Below are 22,120 nucleotides of genomic sequence, written 5' to 3' on the forward strand. Positions count from 1 at the left end.
GTGTGGCAGATCTGTTCAGTCAGTGGTCAGCAAAGCTCTGTTATGACTGAAAATATCAGATTTAATGTGCGATGTCTTCTACCAGGTAAAGTTTCAATCCCGTTCTGCCCCGTTTTGTTTAATATCTAATATTTGAATGGGACGAAGCAGTGAAGCCCCGTGAATATTTTTAGCATATACGTGTGAGATTAGCAAAGAACTACTGTATCTTTCTATCACTGTGCATGTAAGTGGCAGAAAACGTCCTGGGTGTAATTGTAATTATGCAATAATAATAATAATTTATTTCGGTCATCGTGAGTTGATGGAGGAGGTGGGAATAACAGCGAATTACGCTTGACAAAGCTCCCTTACTTTTTACAATAAGTCAGCAGTGACTTGCGACAGCACGTCTATAACAATAGCAAACAAACAGGTGAGAAAAAAATAAACAAAGTTGACCTAAATGTAACCACAAAAAACTGTTTGCTTAGGAAAAAAAAATTACTCATTAAAGCAACAACAATGCTTACAACGAAAACCGCTCTTGTAAAAAACTAATTCTAAAAAGGAACGTTTACACGTGTATAATGAATTTGCACTATGAAAGGAAAGTTTCGCGGAGAAACAAGTTGAGGAGGTTAGTGTAGCTAATTCTCTCTATATTTATATTCGCATCAACTAGTTTAAGCAATAATGGAAGTTTAAATGGAACTATTTGGCGCTTATAGTTTATTCTCAGGGGCGGCAATACCCAGTGTACACTGTAACGGCGTAGATATGTACACTGAAATAACTCAGTGTGGGCTAAGTCTGATAAGTTTGTTACGCCTTTTCGCTTTTCTATCATATATGTGCGCAGGATTCTATAATCACAAAGACTGAAAACGTCGATAAACGTATTTCTGGAAGATAAATCATCATTGCAGTGCATATTTGGCAGTTTGTAGAGAATTCTGTGGACCCACTTTTGAAGAGCAGCTAGTTTTTTTAAATTGGTATGTGTAGCGGTGCTTTACACTAACGTGCAGTAGTTTAAATGTTAGCGAAACAATGCATAGAAAAACAAACGTTTTACATCCCCCCCCCCCCATTTTAGGAATACAATTTCTAAAACGCAATATAAATTGGATGGATCTGGTTGCATTTAAACCTACATAAGTTATGTGGTCGTCCCAAAACATATTTTGGGTTAATATTACGCCAACCGACCTGAATGACCTTACTATTTAAATCTGTTCATTGTTTTACAATATTGTTTAGAGGCCCCTGCACTATTTCTTTTCTGGGCGAAAAATGCTTTAGATTTTACAGTAATTACTGGACCATTTTTGTATATTCTCCTAGACTGTGCTCGCATTGCTTATTAACCTGTTACTAGCATTGCCAGGATAAAACCTAACGTGTATCATCAGCGTAAATTATGAACTGAGCACTGATGTCCGCACTTGCTGCATCATTATTGTACAGGTTGAATGGCAATCGTGCTAGGATACTCCCTCGGGGTTTCCCGCAGGACACTATTTGCGGAGCTTACTTATAATAATTTATTTTTACATGCTGCTTTCTAAATGTTAAATAACATCTAATTAAAAGTAATGCTTTTCCCCTTATTCCATAACATTGAAGCTTTTGAAACAGAGTGCTATGATTCATGCAGCCAAATTGTTTTCGATTATTTATAAAAATACTCAAGACCAATTTCCAATTTTCAAAGTTTTTTTTTTGATATATATTCCTTGTGGTGCCGAAGAGCAAGTTCCGTTGAACCGTTTTTCCTGAAGCCATATTGGCAGTCGGAGATTGTACTGCGTTAATTTAAAAAGTTTTCTATTCTTTTAAGAATTAGTTTCTCTGAAACTTCGTACAGATAGGCAAAATACTAATTGGTCGATAGCTTCCAAGGTTATACTTATCTCCTTCCTTGCAAACGACTGATACTCTAGAAACCTGCATTTTCGAGGAAAATGTGGCGGTTTGGGTACATAAGTCGTATATGTGTACTGCTAGAGCAGCCATAATGTCGATGACATGCCTAACTGGACATATCTGAATATTATCCGCATGACACGAGGTACTGCTCTTCAGGTCTAAACGTTGACAAAATTTCATGCGTAAAGACAGCTTCTAGAAACAAAAATGTGGGGCATCTATCAACGGCTAAGTAAGGAAAATCGGTTGAGGAATTCAATGAGTGGATAAAAAAATGGGTAAATTCTGTGCTAATTTGTTAATATTCTATGCAATTGTTAGTCATCTTACTGGGGATTTTAACCTGCGATACGCCAGAGTCGAGTGACGGAATCTTGCGCCAGAGCCTATAAAGGCTAATCAATGCAGTCTCAGAGTAAGTTTCATAATATCTGCCCTCGCCTGTCACATGTCGGAATTTAATTTATTTTTATACTTCTTGAAGCGCGGAAAAGAAGAACATATTTGATGTCAATAAATAGTTGATATAATTTGTGCTTTGTTATTACGTGGGTACAGTTCGCGTGATATCCACGACTTCTTATGGTATCAGATAAACTCTTTGGCTTTGGAGTAATACGCATGTTAAAAATAATGAACTTAGCAAAAAATAAATCGTAAGTGCTTCCCGCACAACATCCTTTGTATATTTCTGAGCAGTCATCACCTAAAAGATTGAATTACCTTTCTAGAAAAGTTCTGTTATACTTTGGAATATAAGTTTCTCACGAAAGTCTCGCATCGGAGCGCCATTATTACAAAATAAATAAATACCCATATGATCACCGATGTCGCAGAATGTAACTCCTGAGTGAACGAGTAAAGAGTTAATGGTAAAAATACATCAATGTATGTGTGAGAGCCGGAGGTTATAAGACGTTGCGTTGGTAATTATATTTGTACATTAAACATCTCAGTAAAACATCAAAATCCAGTGCTTGGAGTTGCAAATAACATCTGTATTGACGCCACCGCTAATGATTACATCATTCTTATCCCTCGCTGCAAGAAATAAATAAGATTCGATGGTTTCAAGAAATGAGCACACACAACCAAACAGTGGAAAGTATACTTGTCATTAAATAGTTTCCTGATAGAAATGAAAGAATTTCAAGATCAACTAGTAATTGTTGGCTGTTCATTTCATGGCTATCAAAAATATTAGGGCATAGATTAGGCGCCCTGGTTGGGACAATCATTATTAGACCAAGAGTTAAAAGTAACGTCTCATGGCACTCGGGCTTTGTATTTACAGGAGCTCAGGAGTTCGAATGCAAAATGTGGCGAACATAAGACGAAGAGGACACGAAATTTTCTGGTCAGTCATCAATTTTATCAACAACAATCAAAGTCATTGATAATTGTAACTTTTTTGCATGCGTCTTGGTTCTGGGTGCTTTGGCTACTGGTACTTTGCGGCAGCAGCGGCGTTATTGTCATTGTCTTGAACATGTATTAAAAATACGTTCATTCAAGATCTTAAGCCATGCAAGGTAAGTTTCATGTCCATTCTCACAGTTGCGCTGTTCTTGAAACTTTGGCATGCTTTCAATGACGAGCTTATACACAGCACTGCAAAAATCTCATCTGCAGATCTAGTGCGACATTTTTAAACTAGAACAGCTTCTTCACAACATTTTTGGCGTACACTGCTACAGCTATTACACCTGCAGTGCGGAAATCTGAAAGCACCTGAAATGAGGTTGGTGTGATGCATATGCCGTTTTTGCCCAAAGAAACCGAGTAGCCCCGCCGGTCGGCGGAACAGGCGCGAAGCCGAGTGGCGGCTCTACGATCGCGGTCACTAGCCGTTGCTCTCCCACACCGAGTGTAAGGTCGCTGGCGTAAGCGTGCTCCTTCGCTCTCCTTCGATAAAGTATAAGCGTGCAATCTTGCGTGGTGCTTCTAACGAAGGACGCTCCGCAAAACTCGCTCAACGCTCCTTTCTGGCTGGCGATGTGAAAGAGCGTTTTTTACTGCATACCTTGCCTCTTTATATAAACACACAGTTTCTATGGCTGCAACGATTGGGGAAATAGTTTTTGTGCTGTTTTGGAATATCGGGGAAATAAGACATAGAACGGATGTCTAAAATTCCATGAGTTGTTTTCTGCGATTCCCAGTCTTCTTTTTTGACCACGGCCGGCTTTCTTAGACCACTCGGTAAGTTGAAGGAGAGAAAAAAATCAGACAAGGTACCCAGCCATTTCCTGTACCCCTGTTGGGACACTGCGTACTGTATGTCACGTAAAGTGGTACTTAAAAAATCCGTAATGAATTTCGCGTTGAAAACTTTTTTGCATTCATTGTCTTATATCACTAATTTCTCCAATGCGTGAAAAAACGTAAGCTCACAAGTAGATTATACACCGCTGAATTTCCAAATACATGTTCCGAACCTATTAGCAATATGTTCTCAATGAATGGATGAATGGAACGTAGAAGCATCCCTTTTGAAACGGTGTGATAGCAGTTGCTATCAAGTTCATTTTTCCCCTATATCTTATTTATATTTTAGATTGGTTAGCGAAACCACCACTCTTTTTATTCATTTTTTTCTACCTTACTAACATTATGTAACTTTTCTGCTTTTAAGCCACCAATATTCCAATCGTGTTTTGCGAGCTTCCACCGCATGTTCATTCACCCGGCCACTGGTATCTCTAAATCCCAGAGCATCAAGAAGAGTGACTGCGCCTGCATCGACTTATGGATGGACGCCATTATAATCGAGTATAATATGGTAAATTTTTTCTGTGGATTTGCCACATAATGTACATGTGTCATCTTCATTGTTAATTTTTTTTATAGCTGTGTGCTCTAAGGCACCCTGATCTAGCTTCAAAAAGTAGGGCACTGCCTCTCGAAATGAACAGAAACTCGGACACGCGGTGTAAGTAGTGATAATTATTTTCGTTAGCCCTATTTCAAGGCCACTCGGTTGACTCTACAGGCCCAGCTTGCAGAATGATATCATATCGACAACTCGCGTCAAACGCTGGATTCAACCCTGAGGTGTCATGCAAAATTTCGTTCGGAACCCGAGACTTCCTGCCCGCGCGGAAATTTCTGGTCGCAATGAGATCAGCGGGAGGTACAGTGCCACTATAAAAACAAAACCTTCTTAGATACCTTTCATAATATAAATGTGGTCTTGAGGGAGTTTACGTTAAGGATCATTTACATCGCGCATTGGCTATAATAAAGAATATTTTATTGCGCAAGCAATCCTACGCCGGGTTTCAGCCCATCGCGTAAATCTGTTTGACCTTTAGAGCTACAGCATATGGGGCCCCTTTTCACGCCGTCGGGTGAAACCCGGTCGGTGGCCGCGCCGCGCCACACCGAAGAAGAAGAAGAAGAAGAAGAAGAAGAAGAAGAAGAAGAAGAAGAAGAAGAAGAAGAAGAAGAAGAAGAAGAAGAAGAGCTAGGTTGACTTTGCTTACGCAACCTACCAGGTTTAACTAAAGCTAAACCCCAGCTACTTTTTTCATGTCATTAAATACCCTACCTAAATTTCCCGCATTCGTTTCAGAGTTATATTTCTCAAAACATTACATTTCTGTGCGTTAGCAAGCGACTGTAAATGGTGCAGCAGATTCGCCTCATTACTATTATAGTAATAGCCGCAATCGAACTGCGATATGTTGCTTCGTTTTGCTGTCTACTCTGCCTCAGTGAAGCGTAGAGCCGAAGACTAGGAATCGTAGAAAAAACCGCATCAGTGTTTTGAGAACTGTACCTCACCTTACTTTACTTGCACTCCAAACGCGAGAATCGCCCATGTTTTCCAGCTCCTTGCATATTCAGCAGCTTGATATTAAACGCTCACGTGTTCTAAAAAAACGCGCATTTCTTCAAGGAAATCGAAAATAGCATTGAGCGAGTTTTGCTGGGCGCAGTGCCCTCCATCAGTAGCACAGCTTTCCGAAGGCACGAAATCAGAGCCGCACATGCTACTCGCTTATATTTCAGCATCCGAAGAATGATAGCGAGGAGCAGCTTTACGTCAGCTACTTTACACTCGCCGCCGGAGAGCAGCGGCCAGAGACAGCGACCATTGCACCGCTGTTTCGCTCCGCAGCTGCTACGCCGGGCGGGAGGGGGGGGGGGGGGGGGCTGCTAGGTTACTTTTCGCAAATAGGGTAAATGCTGATCTCACTCTTACCTAGTAAATAAAACTGGGAAACATTTAGTTGTCACAGCCCAATTTCCTTGTGTGTTTTTTTTCTTTACCGGGAACCTACTGTGAATATATAAATAAATGTATTAGCATCAGTGCTTTGCGTAGTTACAGCAAAAAAAAAACACATAACTACATATTACAGAAATTTACTGCAGAAAAACAACAGCACTAGAAAATATGAATGAAATACAGGAAAAGCTAACATTAGGACAAAATTGCTGTGTGTTGTGTCGTATTTTGGCACTGTTTTGTATTTTCGTCTGGGCAGCATTATACCTCAGTAGAAGCGTCTTATTGCAGGTGTTGCAGCTCAAGCCCTTCAAAACAGCCTTCCTTCAAACGCCAATATGGGCAATTAGAGGGATTCTGTATCTGAATTTGCCAGCCCAGCGGACTGTCGAGTATTTTTTAATCATGCTTGGTAGAGAACCATACATAAAAACAATGTATGCCCTTTTGACCATTGCAGCTTACTAGCGCGAGCGTGCTCTGTAGCCGAGGTCGTTCTTCACATCACGCTTTCCAGACAGGTGTGTGATAGTTACATTCTCAAATTTGCCTGGACTGAGGGAATTTATATTGATTGCTATCGTTGCGCACCTTCCCACGAATACGTGTTTGTAATCAATTTCGCGAAGGCATGTTTCGTGCGTAGAAGTAGGGCGCTCCTCAAACCAGTACAGTTTACTGTGCAAATTGGCGATAGTCACGCTAACAAACTCCCTCATATCCAGCCTTGTGGCGAACACATTCAGTAAAGCTTGGAGGTACAGTCGAGAGCAATAGTGGTATATAACACTCCGCCGGTGGCGAAGCTCTAGAAAACTGCATTGCAATGCCATTTAACAACAGCTATCTGGGATTGAAACAATATCTGGCGATTCCCAATTTAACAATTGATGCATCTGTCACTATCCCTATCCGTGTCGCTGTCACTAGATGGCATTTCGGTGCAGATTTCTCCGAGCATGGTCAACGGCGGAGTGCTGTATGACACTTTTGCTCACGACCTGCGTATCGGTTAGAACAGAGACAGCGCTTGTAAAGACCATGCTTTCTAGTCTTCGTGGAATTTAATAGAGCTGACAAATTAAAGCTGACAAAGTATAACATATTGAAGCAATTTTCAGTCTGCTTAGAATGTGAAAAAGCTGGGCGCCTTTCTGTTCACCTCACTAGAAGCGCAGTCACTATCAAAAGGAGTGAACCGCATTCTCTCGTGTGTGCAGCCCTACCGGGTCGACATAAAGAAGGAAATTGTTTTTACAATTTGAAATCTGAGGAGGCAACCGCAGTACAGTGCTAATAAAAATAAGATAGAGACAGGTAGACGTCTCGGTGATGAAGGTCATAATGACGCTTTTGAGAGCGCTGAGACGCAGCAAGCCGGTCTCGAGCAATGTGGCGGGCAGCATCAGTGCGGGCGATGGCATCCGAAGCGTAACTGCAGGAAGAATCGTCAAGAGGCAGCAAGGTGTCGAAGGGGAGTAAAGGGTCGCGGCCGAAAAGTGGATAAAAGGAAGGTTATCTGGTGGTATCATGTCGTGAGGAATTAATTATAGGCGAACGTGACGAAAGGTAAGTAGACGTCCCAGTCACGATGTGGATCGGACGCATACATAGACAGCATGTCGGTCGGTGTGCGATTAAGGCGCTCAGTAAGACCGTTCATTTGCGGGTGGTACGCCCTGGTGAATTGGTGACGAGTAGCGCATGAGTGGAGAAGGTCATGATCCACTTTGAAAGGAAACAGCGGCCACGATCTGTTAGCAGTTGACGTGGAGCGCCATAAATCAAGATTACCTCATGCAAGAAAGCAGAAGCAGAAAGAAGAAAGTCGGCAACGTCGGAGGCGCAGCTGGTGGGGATAGCCCTGGTTAAGCATTACGGGGGCATAATCAGTCGCCAAAGCAATCCATTTGCTTCCAGAAGTCGACGTCGGAAAAGGCCCGAGAAGATCGAGGCCCACATAAAAAAACGGCTCAGTCGGCACTGCGATTGGTTGCAGTGGCCTGTTAGGTTGAAACGAGGATGTCTTACGGCGCTGACACAGCTCAGAAGTGGCGACGTAACGACGGACAGGGCGCTAGACAACAGGTCAGAAAAATCGGTGTCGCACACGGTCGTACGTGCGTGATACTCCCAAGTGTCCTGCTGTTGTGGCGTTGTGAAATTGGGCAAAGACAGCAGAGCGCAGACGAGCCGGAACAACCAGTAAAAACTCGCGCCTTCTGGACGCATATTGCGTAGTTATAATGACTCGTTATGGAGCAAAAACATGCTGGCGGAAGGATTAGGATTCTTGAGCAGCTGATCTATAATTGGTTGCAGGGCAGGATCACGACGCTGTTCGGGGCCGATATTAATAAAGTCCGAGGTAGACAAAATGTAGTCGTCAGCACTATGGTCAGATCTACGGGATGGCATATTGATGGTACCAATCTGGAATCAACTACGGAGATCCAAGTTTGGCTACGTAGGCACTTCCAGCAATCCTCCACCAAATGTTAAGGGAAAAGTACACAGTGGTAAACGCTATTTAACTGTCAGACGCACACACCACCGAACGAACCCAGCTTAGCCTGAGCGTAGACTTCATCACAACACCACACTAGCACATCGTCGTCTACTCGATACTGCGCACCTTTAACAATATTTTTTTGCTTTCTGAAGCCGCCACGATGAGTAAAATTGTCATTTCGCCATTCTTAATGCAATCCAACAATTTAAAGAGGAAACACGAGTCCATAAAAACTGCGCTGTACACCTAATACAGATTTATTACAGTGATGACAAAAGAATGATTGCCCCCTCATCGCGGTTGCTATGCGCTTGGATTGCTCGACACCTAAGTAGGAGTACTCGCCTTTGAACTAGAACACGGCGCTCGCGTTTCACTACAGGTGAAACGCAAAGGACGTTGTCGCCTTCCTTATGAAACTTTACTAATGAAGAAGCTTGGAGCCAGTAGGTTTCTGGGCCCTGCACGGCGTCATTGCAATGCAGAATTTGTCGCCTTGCTGTGCGAAAGACGTCTGTGTGCTGTGAAATTTCAGTGAACGCTCAATATGTCCAGTGGTCGGATTTCTTCAGCAACCCTCTACTGCGGAACTACATTCTACTTCCTCTTCTACATTTCCTGTCCCTTACGGCGATGTTAACCTTGGAAACAAGAAGTGAGGCACATATCGCTTTTTTCAGCAGCACCAATTTTCGATTTCATTAATTTATCGCAAGTTTATACGTAATTAATCGGTTGGTAACCCTTTTTTGCACTCGCTTCCAACTTAAGTACACTATATATGCTAATGGAAATATCCATCGTTTAATGTAAATTTGTACGCTGCGGACGCATGGTTGTGTCGTAACACAGACACTAAGAGGAGAGCACTGACTCCTAATAAAGATTCGCTAGTCATGCCGAACGAGCAAATGGCGAAACGGAAATTATGGGAGAAATTGCCTCCTCTTACTGGTTCGTGAGTGACAACAATTGCCGATTGTGCGGGGAGGGGGGAGCCGTGTGGCTTCGTTAGCACGAATGTTATTGGCAGGAACTTGTTATCGACACAATGCATTCAGTGGCTACTGTTTCAACTCACATTGCCCGACATGGTTCCGTCCATAAAGGCAAGTGGGCATCCTGACATGGAAAGGGTACTATCAGAGGATTTTGAGACATTCTTTCGTGTTGTGGTAGTAATTTCTACTTCAAAATAATTTCAAGTGAGAAAGTGCTAACTATGTATAGACTTTATAATTATTTACTACCTTTAATAACTATATTGAGAAGATACAAGATTCTTAGTCTGCGAAAAACGTTTGACCCAGAGCCAAGGATTGCCGCTGGCGCCAGTGCCGCCATCTGGCGCAGCCAGCGTGTACCACATGTTTGTAAGAATCGCCTTAATGGATCAGACGCTGCCACTTGTAAACCGGAAGTTGTGCTTGAAAAACCATTTTCCTGTTGCATATTCCGCTCGTCAACTGGCACCTATGTTGCTAGACGCTATGACCTATGGTTCTTTTTAATAAGCTGCTTCAAGCGAGTTCCAGATGTTCAGCTTGCATGGGTTACACCTTTGCATGACATACTGATAACCAGACACTGTTATAAAATTTACGTGTTACTTTATTTATCCCATACCACTGCTGCCTGTCCCGCGCAACAGCACAAGAGCACACGCGTGATTGAAGCTAAGTTTCCTCACAATCTGTACTTTGCTTACGCCAACAGAACATGGGCCAGAAAGCAATGGTCTCCTGCAGTGTAAATACCTAGGTGTAGCCGGAATTAGACCAACAATCTTCGTTTTTTTAACAAAAAACATTGACTATGATGTGTAGATTATTAACTTGGCCATGACTTCCATTCAACATCTTCTTACAGGTTTTGCAACTTTTGTTATGGGCTCTTCCAAGGAATCCATGCAATGTGATTATATTTTCACATCTGACAGTGCCGTTTGGCTAGGTTTACACCGTCTTTATGTGTGGCAGATTTTTGTCACATTTATGCTTTCGCGACATATCCCATAAATACTTCGAAAATTTGAGCAGGGAAATTGGTTCAGCGCTTTTAGACAACTGATTGGGTCCTCTATCTTCGCTGGCCATCCTTACCTTTGGGGGTTTCCGCATCAGATATAATTTGCTCTTCGATCCCTGATGCTTCGTTTTGAACAGTTCTTAGTTTTAAAGACGTGATTTCCATATTTTCCTCCTCCTCCTTATCGCTTAAGGCATAGTGCATTGCTTTTGGATGACCTCTACGCGTGTACGAAATTTGTTACTTTCTTTTTCCAATGGCATTTTTCTCCAGTTCTCAATTGAGAAAATTGCTAGTCAAGATTCGATTTTAGAGGAACGGTAGTTTTGTGCTATGTGTGATCTGGCACTTTTAAGACATTATTGAAACAAATGGGTAATTTTTATGAGTTATAAGAAAACAACATTTTTCCTCGACGTCCTTTAACCAATATTAAAAAACAAACAACAATTTTGTTTAGGTTCATATTCCGTTCGATACCCCACAGCAAGGTAGTATGTTGCTGCACCCATATGTTTATTTTCTCATTGGAGTACATATCTTATGAAAAAGAAGAATGATGGAACGGCACCGTGAATCAGTTGTTTGGATAAACCTCATTTTTGGGAAATGATTGTTCAACTGAGCGAAGTGTTTAAATATGTCGTCCTTGAATTGCTGCGACACTCTCAGTGAATGCTCTGCCTTACCTCCCGTCTAGTGCTCTCTTATCCCGTATTTTGAAGTGTGTTTTGCAAAACTTCACAAAACCTCTTCAAATCTTTCGTGTGAAGAAAGCAGAATTTGAGTGTAGTTAACTTATTTTTGAATATAAAGACACGCTTTGTTGTCTAATACTTGTTGTGTGCCTGCTTGTCACGCAGAGGGTATGGGCGTAAACTCTAATGACGACAAACGTATTTTAATCAATCGCTCATTTATTTATTTGGAAACGCATCCTTGGGACTTTCGGCTTTACTTGGATGAGCTGTATTTAATTGTTGGGCAATATGTTTTTAACATCATCATTCTATTGATCAATAAAGACGTCTCCTCTCGTCCGTCGTCCAAGATGACTGATGCTTTTCAGCGAGACGAGCTATGCATGCAGTGTCGCGTGAAAATACCGTAATACAACAATAGAAATTTCATAACACTCATGATCGCCTATATGTATGAATCCGAAAGCTCAGGCCGGGGTTACGTAGCTGTGATTGCCTCTCGGAAACATTCTCCTGTACTACAAACCACCACTTGACTGCGAGCGCAATGTCATCTGCACTCTTTTTGCTTATTTCATGCTACCCTTTCCAGTCCCAGTTTCCTAACACCGTTCGTCGCCCTCTTAGCGTGCTGCTGTGAGGTGATTGTCACAAAAAGGGGGATAAAGGTCTCATCCGTTCAAATCGAAATCAAAGGACTATATTTAGGGACTTGCCAAGTTGCTCTTTTAGAATTTGTTTCCTATACCCGCCATATATTTGTTCATTTTAAGGACATAAAGATTTCATTCCTTAATTCAAAATAACCTGTACCTAGTGTAGGAGGTGCTTGTTAATTGCCAAAAAAAATTGTATGACATCATGCTGAACGTTTGTGCGACAATTTCCTTGGAAATGCAAAAGAGGAAATGTGTGGTGCAAATGGAAGGCTGTTAATGCTGCCTTACGAGCCAATGGCGTCAGAGGCGATAAAGAACGAGAGTTGCCATGGTTCCACACTGAGGTATTGGTGGATAGACATGGGCTTTTGCGAAGCTGTCTCTTAGCGTGTCATCGGTTATTGAGAAAAAAACCAGACAAAGATTCCACTAATGAGCCTTGTAAAGCTTCAGTTTTGCAATCGCGTTCAGAACTAATCCACAATGGACAAGAAAGGAATTGTCGTTATACAGTTGCAATTTGACGAAGTCTGTTCCACTCGAAGACGGCTTTCAATTTTAGGTTCCCTCACCAGACTGTCTGACCGAAAGGGTATTTGCTTTCGTGCCGCATGCTTTCTGAGCTTCCTGTGCTGCAGTCCACATGCTTAAGCTATAACGTGCAAGAAGAATTTGGGATAAATATAAACGGGATAGCATATCACCACTCTTAGATTTCCTGAAGCATAATGGACGCACGCTTGCCTTCTTGGAATTTCCGCCAACACCTGCATGGCGTTTTCATGTGATAAATCACCTGGAAAGTTTGTTTAGCAGAGAATTTTGCTCTAAATAGCAGCTCTTGCTTGTTGCGTCACCGGGCAAAAACGTTTCTTCAACTCCTATGGAAGAGCGAATCTTCTTTGTAGGCGAGCTACTGCGCTTTGCGGGGATTTATTGCGTAAATACCTCTTTACCTAAAATTTTGTGCCTGCAATGTGAGTGCCACTTTCGCTGTACGCACCATTATGGTGTTCAACACTACTTTATTTATAGCTGGTAGGAAAGACCCACCTCAGTTGTCATGGCAATCGGCTGCCGAACACGCGGATAGTGGGTCGATTGTGGCCATGGCAGCCCCGTCCCTTGCACAGTGTGAGTCTGATTGCTTATTAAGGAATATCAGGTGTTCTAATGTATTTTTCAACATTCTATAAAGAGGACTCTCATAGCGTACTACACTATGGGATGTTAAACCGAATACACCATGTACCAGGCTTGAATATTTGTTTACAGCTGAGCGAAGGTGAATTGCATCGAGTTCTGTGTATTTGTTCCACTTTGGTTATAGTTTAATATTGGAAGGCGTATTCGCGAAGGAACAAAATGATTGCGATGGGCTCCGTAACGATAAATCGCGAACAGCACCCATCACGTTACTAAGCGAGGGCTAACGTCCCATCGAAAATAACACACATTCTGTTTGAAGTTCCGTGTGCAGCCGCTGCAGCTGGGATTATTTACCTTGACCTCTGTATCATTTGCAGTTAGGGATAGAAAGCGACCGCAGACACCATATTTGAAACTTGTTGTCGCTTACCTTTGAAATCGAAGGAATAAGAGATGCGGTTGGAAAATAGTGCTCTCGTTGTACCGAGGGGGCCGTAGCCTTCGATCTTATCGGGGTCGACATTGGTCGCCTCTTCTGACTCAACGTAAAATGTGCCGATAAATACTCCGACGCTGCGCCCTCGCATCGTCTCTGGGTCATAGCCAGCGTCCACAATAGCCTCGTATGTGGTCTCCAACAACAGGCGAACCTGCGCATCTATCTGGTGCGCTTGCTTTGGGTGGACGCCGAAGAAGTGGGCGTCAAACTTGGTGAGGTCCCGAATTGTTCCCATTCTTTCTGGCGTACCCAGATGACCTGCCATGGAATAAATAGAGCCATTTTGGGAAGTAACCAATCTGAATTTTAGTGACACACCAAGTGGTTTTCACATATGCTTCAGTTCCTAAAATACCGAGTAGATGCATGTAAACTTACTATTCTATTCTTAATTCAGCAGAGTTATTCATTTGTGCGGCGGTAAGAAGCGTGCATTTTAGCAGTGCAATAATAAAATGAGCGTAAATGTTGGAGAGCTGCCGATAATGTCATAGCTAAAACAGGGGATTCGGGCCGATTAATATTTGTTATATATTAGCTTTCATTTTTCAGCATCGTTGCAGCCACTCTTTGAATAAAATCGGCTTACTACGAGGGAACTGTGCGAAACTAGAAACGCAAACACCAGCGCAAAAGCATACCTCGAGGCCAGCGCGCTTCATCGTCGGTGACCAAGTCCACGCCAGCGTAGAGTTTTTTCTTGAATTCAACCAGATTGTCCGCTTGAGGGAATCGGGCAGAAAAGCCTGAGATTACGAATTCCTCCTCACTCATTCCGACGTTTTTTTCCCTAGTGTGACGCAAAGCTAACAACAACTGTGATGACAAACAACACTGTACCCTGCTCCCTTCTACGCTAGGAAAATGCCTATATATTTGCAAAATAGGGCTCGTTTTTAGTAACGTAGACACGGAGTTCAAACTCTTTCGTCCAAATGCATTGTTTACCACCGACCATCTGGGTTTAGCCAAATTGTGCGGTTATTAACATCACTTGCTGGACAACTTAGGTGACTCATTCACTACAGGCTCCGCCGTATGCCTGCCCTGTGCACAATGGAACGATGCCAGGTGAAACGTGATAGCATGGAAGCAGATATATACTAGCAAAACATACGAAATTGACGCCATTTGGACAGGATGCAATTTCCTGCCCTGGATAAACTTTGACAGCCCTCGCATAGCAGCCTAAATGACCTCACATGTTTTTATGTCGTGTATTCCAAAGCCTTCGGGCATGACATGACAACATCATAGATATAGTAGAGACCACGATTCTGCGCGCTTGTCCACGCAGCCGTAGAATTAATTAAAGCACATCAAGGTTGCCGCGTATATGACGCGAAAGGAATCAAGCCATGACCGAAAAAATATTGAAAGTTTTAGTGTCGCTTAATTGCTATGGGTCACAAAACCAGGAGAGGAACATGACCCCGAATGGCAATAGAAACTGCGAGCAAGAACAGGCTGCTAAGGGCGGAGAGTTGTGCTCTGCTCTGAGTCACAGGAAAGATATATTAAGACATCATTAGGGCAGCGCCCGCGCAAATAGGAACACACATGGCACAGATAATTGGTTGCGCCAGGAAAACTAGCAGGTGGCGAGCGTTTGTCACACGCATATGCGACATAGTCGTGATAGAAGCTGAGAGTTAAGAAAAGCAACAAAACTATTTTAAAAGGGACACTTTATTCCCCTGACAGACAACAACAAAAAGAAAGATTACTTATGCTTCAGCACGAACTGTAAAAATCCTCGGCGGTCATCGAACTACTCAATGAGCCTTATAGTCAGCCTCGCTAAATTTAATCCTACAAGAAAACCTGAATTGTAACCTGCCGAAAACAACAAAAAAAATTGTACAAACATGTCACATCGGCAATTAAAACAAATTTTTGTTCAAGTTATGCAATACAAAAGTGAGAAAGCGGCGTCTCGCCAACAATGAGAACAATCAAAGAAACAGAAGAAAGCTTCGTCCCATTAACCATCTCCACTTATCTTTTAGGAACCTTCGACTTGAGAGTGTGCCAGAAAAAGAAAAGATAGGAAATAGCAAGACATGTAATGAAATAAAAAATTGGTTATTTTGTTTTATGGAGTGTTATGGTACACAAGCAACTACGGCGAGTAACGCTGTTCCCAGAAAACTGCAGCAACGGAAGTGCCGGGTGCGTCACTCAAATATAAACCACAACCTTGCGTTTTTTTTTGCGGGCTTGAATCACAGTACCGAAATTGAAATGTGATGTTAATAAAATAGTTATTTGGACTGAAATTAGTTACTGTAAGCAGCTTAATACATCAGTGGCATTCGTAGCGCCATCTTTACGATGTTAAATAAGGTAACTTGAAAACTCGCCGTGGCGTAAATCCGTAAAAAAAGTTTAACGCATGTTAAAAGGCGACTGATGCTGAGAGCTTTCTCTGAACGCAACCTAAAAGTAACATACACTCACTGAAGACAGGTTACCGTGATGACGTTTTTGCAGCCCTGCTCTTTTGTTGTAACTGCGGCAGTTCCACTGCCACACCGTAGGACTAGGTAGCGAGCCGATTGATACTTGGGGCAGGTACATAGTTTTGACACAGTTGGGGCTTGCATCTGTCCTCGGAAGTATGGGTGGTTGGCGAATTGCGCCGGAAAGATGGGACTGCGTACTGAAGTTGAAGCGTTCTTGTATGGTACCGATAGACATGGTGATCAGCTCATCCAGCCGCGCCAGTCGTTGGTCAGGTGACGGCAGCCGTGCTGGCATAATGTGCTGGCGAGCGCTTGAACTTTTTGCTACAAGCCAAGTTTCTAATTACGTCACACTCTTGGGGAGTCGTGATGAGGTCCGTGCTCGTTTCGTGGGGGCTGACTAAGTGGTCTTCTACTCCTGCAGCTCGTCTTGTGTTGTGCCCATTGATTGCGTGTTTTGGTTTGATGGCCTGTCGTTGACCTACTCGGGCATAACGGCAGGTGTTGCTGTCTCGGTTGACTTAGCTAGGCAAGTAATGCTAAGCTCGCGGTGCTTAGTGTTCTTTCTTGACGTCGACTAGCTCATGGGCAAGTCGGCACGTGTTTTCTAGCAGCGTCACATTTTATACGCGGAGTTGTTCCAGCTCCTCGTAGTAGAGACTAGTAATCCACGCGTGCCAGCTGCTCAGAGTGCATTGGCCACTAGTGGCTCTGTTGGAGGTAGCGCTGTTGGTTTTAACTTCGCTCTTTGCTGTGGCTGCCGAGCTCATTCTGTCACGTGAGCACGAACGCTCAGCGCCGCGGCTGTTCCTGTAAAATGGGTCACGGCCACGCGATGCGCTGCGCGACGCTCTGCGGGACCTGCTACGTAAACCACTGTGCGAGCGGGAGCGTCTAAGACGAGGAAACGAGCTTGATTCGAGAGTTTGATTCTGCTGTTCTGTGGCATCGAGGCAATCCAGTGATTTATGATTTCGCACTTTGTTCCATTGCCGTTGCCGCACGACGTATGGAACCTTGTATTTGGCTTTGCAGAGGCGGTCCCTTGTGGGTTGTCCTTCGCTACACAACTTGCCTTCAGGGACATACGCGTGGCCCTGTCTTGGATAGGAAACACCGCATGAAAGACAAATACGTGCTTTCGGTGTGGGACAAACGTTGTGCCCTTGGCTGACCATGCCGCATACTTTCAAAATTTCTATTTGCTTCCTGTATACTGCACGGGTAAATCATGGGTCCGTAACGCAGATAACTGGGAACATTGATACTGCTGAACACTACGATTACTTTCGTCGTGTTCTCAATAAGCTTCGCCCCACCCCCGCTGCGAGGGGGTTGCCCTTGATAACGATCTTATGAATTAGTTCGGCTTCGCTGTCATCAAGCGCTATGCCCGAAATCACGCCCTTGACTGTCGAAGGCGGTCGTTTCTTAAGCGCTCACTTGGTATATGTTATCTTGACTATTCATCGCTTGAATTCGAGCATATTTCACCGCTCGTCCACTCCTTCATTGGAGTGCTGAGCACCATAATGTTCTGCGCCCAGTCGGAAAAAACTACAAAAATGTTCTGATGTTACGACAGATTTCTGTGCGGTTTTTGACTTGAAACCTGTTGTGACAACTGAACATTCTGTAGTAATATCAAAAAATGTCTGTAGTTACAACAGAAAAGTGCAACAGAACTGCAGACAACAGAAATATACTACGGAAAAACTACAGAACTACAGAAAAGTACTACAGAGGTACAGAAAAATCTGATGGTTACGACAGAACTCTACAAGATATTTTGTCGTATTTTTGACACAGTTCTGTAGTTTTTTTCGACTGGGGGGGGGGGGGGGATTAGGAAACGACGTACTCTCAGCTAGATCTGCCCTCTCAAATCCCGCTGACACCATAATGTCAGTAGATATGCATGAAACGAATACCTTGGAAATATAGAGCTCTCCGCGGGGCTGCATGACGACCTTAATTTCATCTGCAGGCATGGCGGCCAAGCGAGAGGCCGGAATAACTGCGGTACTAACGTTTCGCTCAATTTAGGCTTTTGCTGAGAGCTCGCAGTATCGGTTCGAGATGTCGACTCACCCAGCGTTGCTTGTAGGCGTGGTCGGCTTTTGTACTCGTCGATATATATGCAGCCCTGCGGGTGAGCGTTGAAATTTCTCCGGTATATTTTCTTCTTCTGCTACGTGCATGCTCAGTTGGGGAAACTGAGAACCGCGCATTTAAGAGGCGGTGGAACCCTCCATGTTGCCGTGGCAGCAGTACGACTGCCTAGGTCTAGTGAGCCCCAGGTTCGCTTCAGCCTGGCGTCTTGTTTTTGTGGTGAATTAGGAAAACTTTACTGAATCGGTGAATAGCTGACCTTTGATGGAAAGTCGGGCATCGGATGATAGGGGATACATTACCGAACAGAGTGGTGATAAAACGTCTAGGGGCACTTTGGATCACTAAACTCCGTTGAGGCGAAACTCTCTATCTCGCGGTGGTCCGAGCCCATTCACTACGGCAGCTCTTTCTGTGTTTCCACACCCACCTTCGCGATGACGCGATAGGGTAAGCTACCAGGCAATATATTAATTTAACAGATCCGTATCAAAATACTTGCGTGGCCTCGAAATAACGTGAATGCAAGGCACCGGAAAAGTTGATATATGGTGGGTGCACCCATACGAAAGCAGAGGCCCGAGTTGGCAGCTCCTGCCAAGCATATTGTCAAGAAGCCTTACGTCCAGTTAGTGCCAGCCATATTAGCTACCAGCCACGGCCTCTCGCGTAAAGAAAGCGTTACGGACGAACGAACACGATCCGCGAGCATGAGCGAATTAAATCTATGACCTTAAAATCTGGATCCAAACTACTTAGTATGTACTGCGAAAGCGGGTGTTAACGATGCGATATGTGTATGTTTGTTCGACATGCCGACCTCAGTGCGCTCTTTGTTCTATATTGTTTTAGCTGCTTTTGGCGTCTTGTCTGGAAGGTGTCTTGCTAACTTCAATTTCAGCGCTGCTGATAGTGGTAGATCCTGTTCTTTTTATCGCCTAGAATGCCGGCAGGTGTACATTTCTTTAATGGCGCGAATCACAACTACCAAGTGTTTTTTTTTTTAACTTTTCTCTGATATATCAATAATTGATATTGATATATCATATATCTGATATATGATATATCATTAGTTGGTAATTTTGTATTAGGAATTCGCTGTTTTATGTGATGTGTACCGCGCCAGTTACAAAAAGCTATGTTGAAGAAAATAATTTATATTGCTCTAATAAAGACAGTGGTATAGTGCTGTAATGCGTGCCTAATAGCGTCGCAGTTTATAATGATGTTTTTCATGATCTGGGTAGTTGCAATGAATGGTGGCGTGTCGTAGCATTTTCACTTCAAAACGATTGAACGATGATGCCAAGCGGTAGAAATTATACTGCCAAAATGTGCAATAAAAAGTACCTATAGATGAATAAGTGACAATGATCCCTGCAGGGAAATGTTCGCCCGAGAAGTTGCATGTACTTTGCTACAAAAGGTGAGCGCCCGAATGCCATGCACGACATCAGTCAGCGCGACATATAATCGAGTTCTTCTGCGATTGTACTAAAAGCCACGCGATGCAATAAACCCTACAAGGTGCTGCCTAGTGCAAAGTATACCGCATGATAAAACTACATGCTGTTAAGCGTGTTTTCAGATCTTGCTATTGCCCGAGGAAGCAGATAGATCCACCCAGGCGGATCCAGCTTGTGTCATGCGCTAACTCAGCCTTGGTCGTGCTGTAGACTGTCCTGCAGTGACTTGTAAGTCATTGATTACTGAGAAAATTACTATTTTCGACAACTTTTCAGTGTCTCAATATAAGCGTGAAAAAGCTACATGCTCCAGACAGGTGTCAGAGTTGAGGAGCCAGCTGTGTATCCGTCGGCGATGTCTCTTCGTTTCAGCGCCAATCAAATTAGAATAGCGCATTTGCGCCAGATACAGTGCACTGGCGTCTATTTCATCTAAATTGATAAAATACGATCTAATACACCTTTTCATTAATTGGTCGCTCGGCGCACAAAATTGGTGACTGGACGGCGTTTTGCGCTTGGAGCTAGCAGGGTGGAAGCCGCTGGGGTACCTGTTTTCCAGCAGTTCGCACCTTCCTCAACTGATGCAAAGGTTTCATGAAAGAAACGTTTCAGGTAGAGAAGTAACATACGCCACCGGGGCATCTCGCCGCTCACAGCCGGTTTTGTTTGCGAACCAAACATTGGGCGGTCGTTTAATTATCATTCTTGTGCTTCGAGTCTGCTTCGGCGTCGCAGGTAACGATTCCTGCGGCCGCCAATCCTTTTTAAAGGCGCTAATGTGACAACCAGGTCGCCACGTCTGTGCGGATCTTTCGAAATAGCCTTGTTATGAGTTGCACTGGCTGTAAATATCATAGATTTATTTTTGACGATGTTTTAAGAGATGGTAGCTAAGTGGAGTGTTGAGCCTTTTTGCGACATCAGCAGAGAGGCGGTAATAGAAATATTCATCCTGAAGGCACCGGATGGCCCAAGAATAACCAAGGCTGGTAGGTTGCAAAGCCAATACAATCTTGTTGTATTTTTTATTTTTCGGCATTTACTCCTTCAGACATGCTGCTTTGTTGCTCGTCATGCGGCTTCTCAGCAACAAGTCATGCGATAGCTAAATGCTCGTACATTGTGAACTTTGCAGCAGGAAGTAAGGACCATTTAGAAGTTGGTCATACACATCTTCGAACACATGGCGCACCACCAAGAGGCATGGTAACGCACCTTGAAGGCGCATTGCCGCCAAAGGAGCTGGTCTTTCGAAATGGCTTTTAATAAAGTACTACCTAACGTCAAGTGTAATATCTATGTAATATCTGTGTAATATATTTGGGATATTGTAGTTTACTAAAAAATCATTTATATCATACACTCATCGCAGTGATCCTAGCCTATGTTTTCACAAATGTGCAATAATTTGCAAAGCAAATGATATATTGTACGCCCATGCTATAACAAAAGAAATATGTGTCTTCGTGATTCAAAGCTGGCCCTAGCTGCAGTTGAGCAAACGACTGCAAACGATGATAGTGTCACTACCTTGAGCAAGTATGCAATTGGCAGGTACTATACACTCTGATCTATGTGTGCTTCGAGTAAAATTGTGTCAAACTATTTACTTTGACTCTCACAAGAATTTGTGTTTAAAAAAAGTTCCGTGCTTCTTGTAGAATTTTAGGCAGTTGATATGTGGCCGTTTCTGGGCTTGCGTGTGGCGTATGCGCTCCCTGAATTTGACGACAAATATAAAAAATAAAGCCAAATGATGGACACTGGCATATACATCTGCAGTTTATACATTTTCTGTGAACAACTAAAAAAAAGCTGGAATTGGTGGATCTTGCATTACATTTGTAAAACGTTCGCGACGTCTGTAAAATGTTTGTCAGAAAAACATCTAAAGGCAGCGATTCATCGCAACTTCTATTTTCTACAAGAAATGAAAGCATCCGGCATCAGGCAATGTAGGATATAAGCTGGTCGGCTAGAACTCTAAGATGTGCGTGCGGCAACGAAAATGTCCATTATAGTTATTTAACATGAGAAACATTCTGGTACAGCTGAAAATGAGCGCTAATGGTTTTTTACATAATATTGTTACGATGATGGGTTTAACATCCTCAAGTGACTGAGTATGACACTCTGACCGACATTTCAGACGAGTGCCTTATTCATTTCTCCTCCATTGAAATGCGGGAGCCCTCTCAGAGCCAATAGTGGTTGAGAGATACACCGAAATTTACACTCCCGCTTCCTCCGGAATAACGATGCAGGCGACATGCACATATGTAATCATCACATGAAAACAAACTATGTCTACACAGGAGAAATCATTTGCAATGAACAAAAATGATTTGGACAATAACCTAACGATAGAAGCGGTGCTCACA

At 43.2% G+C, this 22,120-nt stretch overlaps 1 protein-coding gene across 1 annotated transcript in view; it reads right to left on the minus strand.

Annotated features, from left to right (window-relative positions):
• The window catches only part of LOC146194785 (fatty acid synthase-like), a 103,841-nt gene extending 89,156 nt beyond the window's left edge, over nucleotides 1–14,685 (minus strand). Inside the window, exons 1-2 of the mRNA XM_084596124.1 lie at nucleotides 14,335–14,685; nucleotides 13,625–13,951 (exon numbers count right to left, since the gene is read on the minus strand). Coding sequence (XP_084452250.1) covers nucleotides 13,625–13,951; nucleotides 14,335–14,467 — 460 coding nt within the window. The 5' untranslated portion in view covers nucleotides 14,468–14,685. The remainder of the gene's footprint in view (nucleotides 1–13,624; nucleotides 13,952–14,334) is intronic.
• Between the last annotated feature and the right edge of the window lie 7,435 nt (nucleotides 14,686–22,120).

The sequence above is a fragment of the Amblyomma maculatum genome, chromosome 3, assembly GCF_055883805.1.
Source record: "Amblyomma maculatum isolate TAMU_Amacu chromosome 3, ASM5588380v1, whole genome shotgun sequence".
NCBI lineage: Eukaryota > Metazoa > Arthropoda > Arachnida > Ixodida > Ixodidae > Amblyomma > Amblyomma maculatum.